This window comes from Dipodomys ordii, unplaced genomic scaffold (assembly GCF_000151885.1).
Source record: "Dipodomys ordii isolate 6190 unplaced genomic scaffold, Dord_2.0 Scaffold93, whole genome shotgun sequence".
Classification (NCBI taxonomy): domain Eukaryota; kingdom Metazoa; phylum Chordata; class Mammalia; order Rodentia; family Heteromyidae; genus Dipodomys; species Dipodomys ordii.
Window position 1 is genome coordinate 4,523,079 of NW_012267309.1, and position 12,370 is coordinate 4,535,448.

At 37.3% G+C, this 12,370-nt stretch overlaps 1 protein-coding gene across 3 annotated transcripts in view; it reads left to right on the forward strand.

Moving 5' to 3' along the window:
* Kdm4c (lysine (K)-specific demethylase 4C) overlaps window positions 1-12,370 on the forward strand; it is a 302,738-nt gene that overhangs the window by 255,283 nt on the left and 35,085 nt on the right. For 2 of the 3 annotated variants that reach the window (XM_013026410.1, XM_013026412.1), the window contains one exon: window positions 440-541. The exons of the other annotated variant lie outside the window; for it this stretch is intronic. In XM_013026410.1, the coding sequence (XP_012881864.1) occupies window positions 440-541 (102 nt within the window). The remainder of the gene's footprint in view (window positions 1-439; window positions 542-12,370) is intronic. 3 annotated transcript variants of the gene reach the window in all.

The window sequence follows — 12,370 nt, forward strand, 5'->3', positions numbered from 1 at the left end:
GTTTAAACATACAAGCGTATTCAGCATTATTGAATTTATGGGATAGTTATTCTGGATATAGCATAAATTGTATTTCAGCTACACCTAGATAGACGTAAATGATAATTAAAATGCTGTAACCAACTTATCTAATAAAATTGGCAACCAGCCACTATTTTGTCGACTATGAAAAAAAATTGTCTAGTTTATTACAGTACACTATTTCATTAGGTAGTAAGTATACTTTGAAATTTAAAAGACAAGTATTTGAAAAAAGGTAGCTTTAAAATTCTCAAATATATATATGTATATATATATAAAGAATATTTAACAGAAAGCTCATGTTTAATCCTTGTTGTTTTAACCTAAATTTTAGTATTATATCTATCCATATTCTTACCAAACACTTTTTCAATGGCACCTGCTGTCTTTCAAATGTAAGCTCTCATTTGGGACTTAGATGCTGCAGGAAGCTGATGCACCAGTGCAGGTGAGCGGAGATGGGGAACAGCGGCCATATCTTGGTTTTGGAGACACTTCGAAGATAGACTTAAAGGCCTTGGTAAGTCAGATGTAGTGGAGAAGGAAGGGAGAATTTCTAGTTAATTGAAAATCACAAGAATGAGTTTTGCCTATATTGTTAGGCCTTAGTGTTGGGACTATAAAACACACCTATGGGTTGAATTCATTTTCAGTTTCCTTTTTATTTTCCCTCAGTGTAAAACCTAATTAAATTGTTCAGTTTTACTCTCTTTAGTTTTTCTCTTACATTTTTTTTTTCCAACAAAGGGAACCCAAATTTAGTTAGTCATTTAAAGTGGTCTGGGTAGTGTCATTTCCATAGACTCATGTAGGTGTCTCAGATCCTTCATGGCTTTGTATTAAACTGGTGACAGAATTGTTTGAATGGTTATTTTGCCTTTAAGAATTTTGATATTGGGGCTGGGAAGGTGGCGAGCACTTGCCTTGCATGCCTGAGGCCCTGGGTTCGATTCCTCAGCACCGCATAAGCAAAAAGAAAAAACCTGGAAGTGGCACTGTGGCTCAAGTGGTAGAGTGCTAGCCTTGAGCTGAGGAGCTGAGGGACAGCGCCCAGGCCTAGAGTTCAGGCCCCACGACCGGAACCAAAAAAAAAAAAAGAATTTTGATATTATGTTCAATAAATTTTATTGTAACGAACTGTACTCTTTCTTCCCAGACTTCTGTACAATTATTTGGTGTTTGTGTATTGCTTATGTCTTCTACATTTACTTCCAGTGGCCTGCTGAATTTGCACTGACATGGAAAAACAAGGAGAAAATTCTGACTGAAACAGAAGTACAGAGTAAAGAATTCTTGACAGAGATTAAAAAAAAATTATAGTGATTCAGACCTGAATCTGATCAATATTCCTAAATCTAACATACACTTTAAAAAAAAGTCCTGTATATTTCTATCAGTAGAAATGTTTTGTTGCGATCTTAGTCCTTTTATCCCAGATTATAGAGACTTAAGGTCAGATTTACCTTAGAGGGAAATGCTTAGCCACAGACCTTTTATTATATTTACATTTGGAACCACATTTCCCTTGTTTTCCTTATTAGGGAAACCCAGTGTAGACAGAGTTTTCTTAATAATATTAAATATATCTTATTTCAACTCTTAAAACTCAATTGCTTTCTTCTAGCTATTTCTTCCACCACTTCCTTTGGAAGGATCAAATCAGCAAGCACAAAGCCTTTCTTCACCATACCCTGTCAATAGAATGAATGGAACATCAGAAAGTCCCCCCCCAAATCCCATGCTCTTGGCTTAGAACCCTGAGGGTATGCCATGTTTTTCCTCACCATCTTAGGAAGAGCCTTAATCTATCCTGCCTTTTGCAAGTCCAGCTAATTAGTCATCAGACCTGGCTGTGAGCTGTGGAGGAAAATGTCCCTGACACCAATCCATTCTCATACCAACCTCATAGCCCCAATCCAGGGACTCTTGTGTCTCTTGAGTTTGCCTTCTGTCCTTCCTCCTTTTCCAAGCCTTTCAAAATGTGGCCATTTGGTGAGGGTCCTTGTGCCAAACCAGTCTGGCATGAGCTGCATTGGTTCTAGTCCCACTTCTGATAGTAAGTATTTAACAAGGTATTTGAATTTGTAGGTAGAGACAGCAGATGTTTCCCACTGATGTCTTCAATTTTAATAAACGATGGATACAGAATTTAATCAGAATGGAGAAACTATGTAGGAAAGAGAAGAACTTGAGTCTATGCTGTGGTATTTCTCCTACCTACTTTAATCTTGCAGAGCTATCCAGTAGACATGGCCTATACTGTTTGGCTGGCTCAAAATCAGAATAGAAGCTATATTTTGCTGTGTACAGTTGCTTTTTCGTGTGGATTTGCTGAGGGGGAGGGAACCAAACTCTGGGTTTCATCCATGTTAGGCAAGTTTTATCCTCCTAACCCTATAATTACTCTTCTGGAGGAGAACGGATTGGTCATGCGGCTGGAACTCAGGGCTTGGACATGATTTTCTGAGCATTTTCACTCAAATCTAGTGCTCTTACTACTTTGAGCCACAGCTTCACTTCTGGTTTCCTGTTGGTTAATTATAGATAAGAGTCTCGTGTACTTTCTTGCCTGGGCGGGCTTTGCACTGCAACCCTCAGATCTCAGCCTCCTGAGTAGCTGAGATTACAGGTGTGAACCACCAGTACCCAACCTACAGTTTTGCTTTATATGGAGCTTAAGGCTCCATTCTAGAATTTACGCTTAACAATCTCGACCCATCCATGTAAGGACAGTTTTTCAAGTAATAATATCTTGAACCAGACTCTGAACCAGCAAAACTACCTTCTTACCTGATGGCAGAGCCATACTGATTTGCTTTATTTTAGAAATAGCTGACATTATGCTAAGGATTCATATTCATATGTCTTGTCACCTTTGAGGACAAAAGCTAATTTCTCTAAGAGTGTGTGTGTGTGTGTGTGTGTGTGTGTGTGTGTGTGTGAGAGAGAGAGAGAGAGAGAGAGAATTAGTACAAATTGATAAAGTTTTAAAGTGAACAAGAGAGTTAATATCTAATATTTGATCATAACAATCATAGAAGCATATCAGCACTTTTCATTAATTCTTCTTACGTTAGAACACTTGTTACGAGTGGCACTGAGGGTATTTCAGTAAGAAGCTAAAACTGTTTTAATTGCTACTGTAACAAAATAGAGCTTTTTATAAAACTTAGATTTTCAGCTCTTTCAAAATAGGATTTGGGTTCTATGTGGAAAAATGTGGCTTCATCAGAAAGAATATTTTCCTAACCCTTTTATTCTGGGTTTGTAAAACTGCATATTATTGGGCTGGGAAGTTGGCTCAGTGGTAGAGTGCTTGCCTTGCATGCATGAGGCCCTGGGTTCGATTCCTCAGTACCACATAAGCAGAAAAAGCTGGAAGTGGCTCTGTGGCTCAAGTGGTAGAGCGCTAGCCTTGAGCTGAAGAGCTGAGACACAGTGCCCAGGCCCAGAGTTCAGCCCCATGACCAAAAAAAAAAAAAAAACACCCAAAACAAAAAACAAAAAAAAGACAACTGCATATTATCCCAGGCTTAAAAAAAATCAATGCCTAGCAATCATTAGGCCCTGAGTTCAAACCTCAGTATTGAAAAAATAATTTTTTTAATTTGCATTTTGTAGGTATTGAGTTTATCCCAAAAGTAAACTCATCAGAATCCCTGTCTTCACCAACTCAAAGTGTGCCATGGAGACAGGGGGTCAGTCAGTAGGCTTAGGAGTCCATTGTGCAGGGTGGACTGTTTTAGGAAATAGGGATCTGGGATACCAAGGACCACTTAACTGGTTACATTCTTTTTTTTGAAGCATAGGTAAGGTGTATTTTCACATAGTACTTAGTCAGTTTTTCACAGAATTAATAGTTCTTCCTTGAAAATTTAAAGCTTCTCAGCAGTTTATACTCTTTAAAAATAATTAAGGCATATTCTATCATCTGGTAGCTAGTTAAGATAATTAAGTAGTGTCACTGATCCCATTTTTTAATATTGGTATTAGAGTCAAGCACCATAGATGCAGTGGAAATATCTAAGTGGAATGTGTGAGCAGACACATGACAGCAAAGGGCATTTGACATTCCCATGTCTTGTGAAGTGTAAGACAGGGTTTTCAGTTCCTCCATGAAGAAAACAGTAATTAGATGCCATAGTCAAAATGGAATCCACAGATTCTGACAAAATGTAATGAAAGCATAATTTTAAAGACTACCAACATCAAGCAATAGAAAAAGCAATTAAACTTCCCACAGTTCTGTCTGAACGGCTAATCTCTAAGTCTACATTTTATGTCCACTTTCAGTGAATGTGACAGGTGAAATTTCGATTCTTTCAAAGGCTGTATGAAATTTCTTGGCAGGGAGCCAGGGAAATCTGGGGACACCCCAACTTTATTGTCCGCCCTTCTGTGAAATATTGGAAGGATCTTGGGTTCTGACATACATCTCATAGACATCATTATTCTTTTCTCCAGGTAGTTTCTGGATATTCCTCATCTGAGTTGACTTGTTTTCACACACATCCTTTCTTGTCTTCTCAGCTCATGCTGGATATAGAACATTAGTGAAATTGTAGAGCAATATCTGAGGAAATATAGGAAATCCTTGTTTGTAGCACTCTTCAATGGAAGATCATTCTAGCTTTTCTCCAATAGTGGTTGACTTGGCACTGAGAAGCTTTGCTTGGAGCAGAAACAGAGAGAAACAACCCCCCCTTTTTTTTCTGAGCAGCAGATTCTTTATGAGTTACTTTAAGTTTTGTTTGTACTTCCTTGGATATGGGTAGATCCTTAGTTATGTTTATTTCTCTTTCTCCAGTACATTATATAAAGTTTATATAATGTATTATATATTAAACATAATATATAAAGTTTATACGTCCTTATACTCGATAACTTTTAGTTATATCTTAAAATCTACTGTCATGTGTACCTGTATTATGGAGTTGGAGAACAGAATAGTGCTCTTAAAAAAACCCAAACAACAACAACAACAACCAAACAGATCCAGAATGGTGCTCTTACTAGATACTGAGAAAATATCGTTATCTGAGTTGACATGGGCTGCTGAGATTAACCTGGTGTGAGGGAGGACCACAGGCATGAGCCTGAGGAGGAAAGGGTTACTGTTGTAGCACCTCTCAGCCTGACTGCCCACTTTTATGCCCACTTGCAACATATATGATGGGTGAAATCCTGTTTCCGTCCTCACTGGATCTCCCATGAACACAGTATACCCATCTGTAGCACAGTCCTAGCTATGTAGATTTACTCAGTTAACATGAAACAGACTGACAGAGGGATATTACTTGACTTGATTATTAATGATATGTGACTCTGGATTTTTTCCTTTAATTGGCATGAGTAATATAAGCAAAACCTGCACTACCTCCTATAATTATGGTGCAATGGGCAGGAGAAAGCTTTTGGGCAGTTTTCTTTTATGTTTCTTAGTTATTTCTCCTGAAGTCTAAAATAAAACCTAAGAAGTCTGTGTTCTCCTACTCCGTCTTACATAGCTATGCATCATTATAGCACAATTACACAGCTATGCATCTTTATAACACAATTACTTTGTTTGCCCTAGTTTTATCTCCTTGTCAAGGTGACTACCTTCTTTTGTTGAGAGCATATCAACATTGATAGAGATTATAAAGTAACAGTAGTAACATTTATGTAGCAGGTTTTATCGTTTGCTGTGCACCTTTACATATAGAACGTTATCTGACTTGCTCCTCACAGCAACTTTGTGTGGTAGGGATTATGGTTATACCCACTTAACAGATGTGTCTACAGAAGGCACAGGACTTGCCGTTGTTGAGAGTTAGAGGATGCAGCATTTTATTTGGATTGTATTTTTTGTAATCATTTTTCTAGCCTGAGGCTGCTGCTTCTACTAGTTTACATGGCTTCATTACTTCATCTTCCTTCTTGGTGGTACCGAAAACCTGCTAAAATAACTAGTTGGGCTTTTTGTGTTTATTTTTTATGTCATCTTATTAAGAAAACTTTGGCATCACTTTAACATTTTGAACACTTTCATTGTCTTTGAGAATCACAAATTCTTACAGGCAGGAGGACTATCATACAGTAATGCCTAGTATCCATTACTTCTCCCTGTTGAACATGTCCCTGCAGAGGTCATTTAAAATAAATTGTTAAATTATTTTATTGTTGAATAAGTAATTTTTCTTTCTTTTTTAAACATTAGGATTTTTTGGCCTATATTATCCCTCCCTCCCTTCTTTCTTCTTTCTTTCTTTCTTTCTTTCTTTCTTCCTTCCTTCCTTCCTTCCTTCCTCCTTCCTTCTTTCCCTCTTTCCCTTTGTCTTTCTTTCTTTCTCTCTCTCTTTCTTCCTTTCTCTCTTTCTTTTTCTTTCTCTCTCTCTCTTTCTTTCTCTCTCTCTTTCTTTTCTTCCTTCTTTTCTTCCTTCCTTTCTTTCTTTCTTTCTTCCTTCCTTCCTTCCTTCCTTCCTTCCTTCCTTCCTTCCTTCCTTCCTTCCTTCCTTTCAGGTGTGGGGGCTTGAACTCTGGGCCTGAGTGTTGTCTCTCAGCTCTTCAGTTCAAGGCCAGCGCTCTACCACTTGAGCCACAGCACCACTTCTGGCTTTTTTCTTTTTGCTTATGTGGTGCTGAGGAATCGAACCCGGAGCCTCATGCATGCAAGGCAAACGCTCTACCACTGAGCCACCTTCCCAGCCCCCAACAATTTGTTTTCTTCTCAGTGTCTCATGCAAAGCTTGCTTGTTCATTATACTTCTGCAGATATTAAAAGTGAGTAAGACCTTAAGTCTGCTAGGTATCTGCTTACTACCATTTCCCACCATATTATATATTTGTAGCTTAAAAACCCAGGAGAAATGAAGTACATGTGAACAAACAGACATGTAGAAAATTAAATACTTATGACACTTTTATGAGTCTGCATGTGATTTTATGCTGTGAGAGCAATTATTTCTTAATGAAGCCCCAGAGACTTAAGTTGTTCTGGGTAAAGGATTTTTACCTAGCTCTTGTAATTTTTACAAAGAAAGCTTTCATTATTGTGGGTATGCTTGAAGGTAAGTTATTTAAGAATTGGGAAAAATTGCAATGACTGTTCTATTTTATTTATTTATTTTAATTTTTTTAATTTTTATTTTTTTATTGTGAAAATACTGTACAGAGGGGTTACAATTACATGGGCAAGATAATGAGTACATTTCTTATCGAGCATTTGTAGCCTCCTCCTTTGTTTTCTCTTCCCATCCCTTCCCACCCTCCCCCCGTCCCCCTCAATCCTCCCCGCTACCTCCCCCCCCCGCACCAAAGTTGTAAAGTTCATTTTTCGACATAACGACTTGTATATCTCATTGTTGCAATGGGTCCACCTGTATCCCTATTTAAACGATTTTTTTTCCCCTTCCCCTCCACAAATTATACCAATATCAAATACAGTGAAAGCAGGGGCTATACTGTGGGGGAGGGACATACAAAGCAACAAAGAAATCATCTTATAAATGTGTTAGAAACAATCTCATGAAAGAAAAAAAAACATTTGAGTACATATCTTAGGGCTCATTTCTTTAGCATCAACTTATCTGACCTTTTCTGCTTGACTCAGACATATACTAGTTATTGCAGATAGGGAAACCATGGGACCTATGTTTCTTTGGGCCTGGCTTACTTCACTTAATATAATTTTTTCCAAGCCTTTCCATTTCCTAACAAATGGGGCAATGCCATTCTTTCTGATGGAGTCATAGAATTCCATTGTATATATATATACCACATTTTCTTGATCTATTCATTTACTGAGGGGCATCTATTTTATGTAGTATTTTTTAGTAATTATTAGTAAAACAAATAATAGAAAAGAAGAAATAGGTAAAGAAGAAAATAAATAAAAACTTACTATTTAGAGTTTTACATTGCTAACATTTTAGTATTATTTTCAGTATTCCTTTTTGTTCTAGGCATATATATATATGTATGACTTTTCAAACATAATGCTTTGATTTGGTATGTCATTATTTCTGATATGTTCTTTTGACCCAAAGAAACTAAACCACAGTGTGTCACAGATTCAAAATGTAAGTGATAAGTAGGAGGATCTGCAAAGCTGTATTGCAAAGGATGTAGTCATAGAGAGAAATAAAGATCTGTGGGCATTTTTACAATGTACCACAGCATGTATGCATGACATGTGTGCATCTACATATATGATAATACTGAGAGAATATAAATTATACATTTTTCCTTCTATCACGATATCTCCAAGTCCATGTTGCTGATAGCATTAAATGGGTATACTAGAGAAATGAAGTTAATTCCTATGTGAGGAGAGGCTCAGCTGGTATCTGGAGAAGAGACAGTCCATTTATGGAAGTTACAAAAGAAAGATAAAGGAAATTAATTTCTTTATGCAACTATTTTAGTTACATCTGGCCCTCTTCCTGGTTGGCTCTATTTTGTCCTTTGATTTCTTCCAACATTCGTTCTCCTGGTTGAGGAACTGAGCACATATAACACAGATGAGTAGCAGCCCAGGCTGCCTATAATTGAGGCCTTGGAAAAGTCACTTGACTGTATCTCAGTTATACTTTGTATTCGCAATAACAACTGCTTTATGGTGTTACAGGGGAAATTTAACACACATACACACACACACACACACACACGCACACGCACGCATGTGCATATACGCATGCACGCACTCTCAATGAAAATTGTAGGTATATTGTTTCCCAGGAACTCATTGGAATTTCTGTAACATTATGATTGTGCTCTTAGCATCTGTAACTGACTATAGCATTTCTTTAAATGAAGTGCTTGTTGTCATTGTTGTTGTTAACTACTGTTTGTTCCTTTCAGTTTCGTTCATGTTAAAGAGAATTCAACTTTCACAACCTTAGCCTGAACATTAATCTTCAAATATATCAGGGACATTTCTTTAATCTGGTGGAGCCTTATTGCATAACATCTGTCTTCTCTGCTCAGAAATGACAAACTTAACATCAATAGATTCTTGGGCTTTTCTGGTATTTTTGAGGATATATATATATATATATATAATCAGTTATGGTGTGTGTTTGTCAATAAATTTTTCCTGAAAAAAATAAACTAGAAATCCTATCAAAATAGCATTATGGAAAATGTTTTTCCTTTGTGTGTCCATGAAATTGTCATGCTTGATGCTTAAGAGAATATTTATTTAGATGAAGATTATGTATTTAACTTGTGTGCTGACCATCTTTCTAACAAGCCAATCTGCATAAATTTCATGGTTTCTGATCTAGAGTTAATTTGCTTTTTTTTTTTTTTTTTGGTCGGTCGTGGGGCTTGAACTCTGGGCTTTTGAATGCTGTCCCTCAGCTCTTCAGCTCAAGGGGAGTAACCGCTTGAACCACAGTGTCACTTCTCATTTTCTAGTGGTTTATTGGAGATAAGAGTCTCACAGACTTTCCTGCATAGGCTGGCTTTGAACCGTGATCCTCAAATCTCAGCCTCCTGAGTAGCTAGGATTATAGGCGTAAACCACCAGCACCCGACTTGATTGATGTTTTTCACTCCCAAGACATAATGAATTTCACCAGAAAACTTTTCTAATCCCTTTTTCTATCTATTTACATACCCACCACCCACCCCAACAATGGGAAACCTCTCCCTAAAATTCTTTCTCTGCTTTTTCTGGACAGTGAACAACTGCAATCACTCTATATCTATACCTCTCTGCACAGTCCATTCATTCACTCTACTTCTTCTGTATCCATCCATTAGTTCACTTGTTCATATTATCAATAGCAGTACTTTTTACCAGTGAGTTTTTCCATGCTGTAAAGATAGTAAGAGTCATGTGGCTAGGGCCTTAATAAAGTTGCAGAGAAGAGTTTTGGGGAGCCTTGGGGTTGGCAGGATGAGACTACATAAAATTTGATCTCATCCTTTGGACTGTAACCAGGCTCCTGAGTTTGACTGATCAGAGACTAGGGACTTCTGGAGTTGAGGAGGTGAAGAGTGGAGGCCTGGATTGTTCTCCAAGTGATGACATAAGGCTGGATTGATCCTTGTTCATGTGAAATGAGGTGTTGGTCTAGTTGTAAATGCCTTTTATTGAGATAGAGTAGCAAGAGTGGTTTAATAACTTGGGGCTAAGGAAGGTCTCAAGTATATTTTCTATTTTCGAAAGTGAAGCCAGTTAACATTTTCTGATAATCTACTGCTGGTGAGTCTAGGTATTTTATGTACTTCATCCTATTTACAGCAAACTTTTGATGTTAAGAGTTAATAGAAGTTCATTTCCGACATAGTGTCTTGTGAGTATCATTGTTGCAATGAGTCATCCTTTGTCCTTCTTTTCAGCATTTTGTTATTCCCTGTCCCCTTCCCCAAATCAGATAAATGTATATATAAAACAGAGGGTACCAGAATCAAAGACATTGATTGCCAGGGATAAACCAATGGAAAAAGAAAAATGAAATATTTCAGGGGTGGGGGAGGGAAGGGATAGTGGTAGAAAAACAAAGGAGTCGGTAACAATGTTCGACAAGAAATGTACTCATTACCTTACTCATGTAACTGTAACCCAGCTGTACAGCATCTTTACTAAAAATTAAAAAACAGAGAAAAGAGTCAATGGAGGGGCTGGGAATGTGGCTTAGTGGCAAAGTGCTTGCTTAGCATGCATGAATCCCTGAGTTCAATTCCTCAGTACCACATAATCAAAAAGTAGATAAAATTAAATAACAGAATGTACTTATGTATCCCTCCCCCTAAAAAAAAGAGTCAATGGATAAGGAAACTGAGACCAATAATGGTTAAGTCACACCCCCAAGATCACACAGCTAATAAGAATCAGGGTTTAGAACTAAACTCCAAACAAACCATAGTATCTCCTTTGAGTGTGACTTGTTTTTTGTCTTGCTTTTAAGAAAAAGGCATGTTTTTTCATTTGTAAAATAATACCAGTTTTTAAGAAAATATAAAGAAAAAAAATCTAGTGTGAAACTCTGACCAGCCCTAATACATGTCACTCAGCTACTGTTTATGATAACACTGTTGTGAATAAGGTCTTCTAGAGTTAGTTGTAACGTGTACAGCCTAAGTTGCTGTCATAGGACCAGCTTTGGAGTTATATGACTTTAAGAGAGTTTACCTCTGTAATTCTTTTAACTAAATTATTCTTTTATTTTGAGATTTTATATGTATTTAAAAGGGCTGGACATGTAAATGAAGGAAACTGAAGTAGGAAAAATTTTAGCATACATAATATAATACCACCCAGATGTGAAAGTAAGGATTTCTACTTCAAACATGTTATATCTGAATTACTACAGGCTTTTAAAAAAAATGATTAAAATACCTCCAAACTACCTACACCTAAAGACATAGACCAATTTCTCAACGAATCCAATTATCACTGGGGAAGATTTCAAGGAGGAAAGTGTCCTTTAGTTATGGGGAAAACTAGATGGCAAAACTCATCTACATATAAAAGACTTTTGGGAACATGTTTATTGGGAAGAGACTTGTTTCTCTGTTCAGTCATGAGCAGCCTTGTCCTCAGTTTTGTATTCCAGGTCCTAGTCTTCCACCAAGAGTGATAATAAAGCTCCTCTAGCTCTTCTGTACTTGTGACCACACAGAATCAAATCTTCTGCTATCCTCTGAAATGAACCATATTAACTTTGGTGCTGGGGCAAAATGATTATGTATCTTACCAAGTCACATAAAGATGTGAAGGGACTTTCATTGGCTCCAAATGGGACAATTTGGGAACCAAAAACAAAGTATGGGAGGAACTACATTCAAATGATAAGAAGGAATTTGTGAGGTCTTACTGATTATGGATGGCATATGGAATGAAATGGATGGTGTTTAGATGGACATGTAGATACCAGATGGCAAGTACCAACTAATAAATGTGGAGAGAGTCTGGAGCAAGATAGCACACACCACCGCTCTAGGAAAGAGTCAATGAAGGAGCTCTTTGGAGCTCCTTTTATCGGAGAATCTCACTACTTCCCTTTCATGGTCGTCCTTTCACTTTCAAATAAACTTGCTCCATCTTAAAAAAAAAAAAGAGTAAATGTACATCATACTAAAGAGTTTCTGCATAGCTGAATACCTGGTTATTAAAAGAAAGATAGCCAACAGACTGGTAGAAGATCTTTTTTTTACCAGCAGTATATCAGACAAAGGCCTACCATCCAAAATATACAAGGAGCTCAAGAAACTAATCCCCCTCCCCCTCCAGAGTAATAAACCAATCAATAAATGGATAAAGGAGCTAAGGAGAGACTTCCCAGAAGAAAAGATAACAATGGCAAAGAAACACAGGAGGAAATGCATATCATCTCTGGCCATAAATGAAATGAAAATC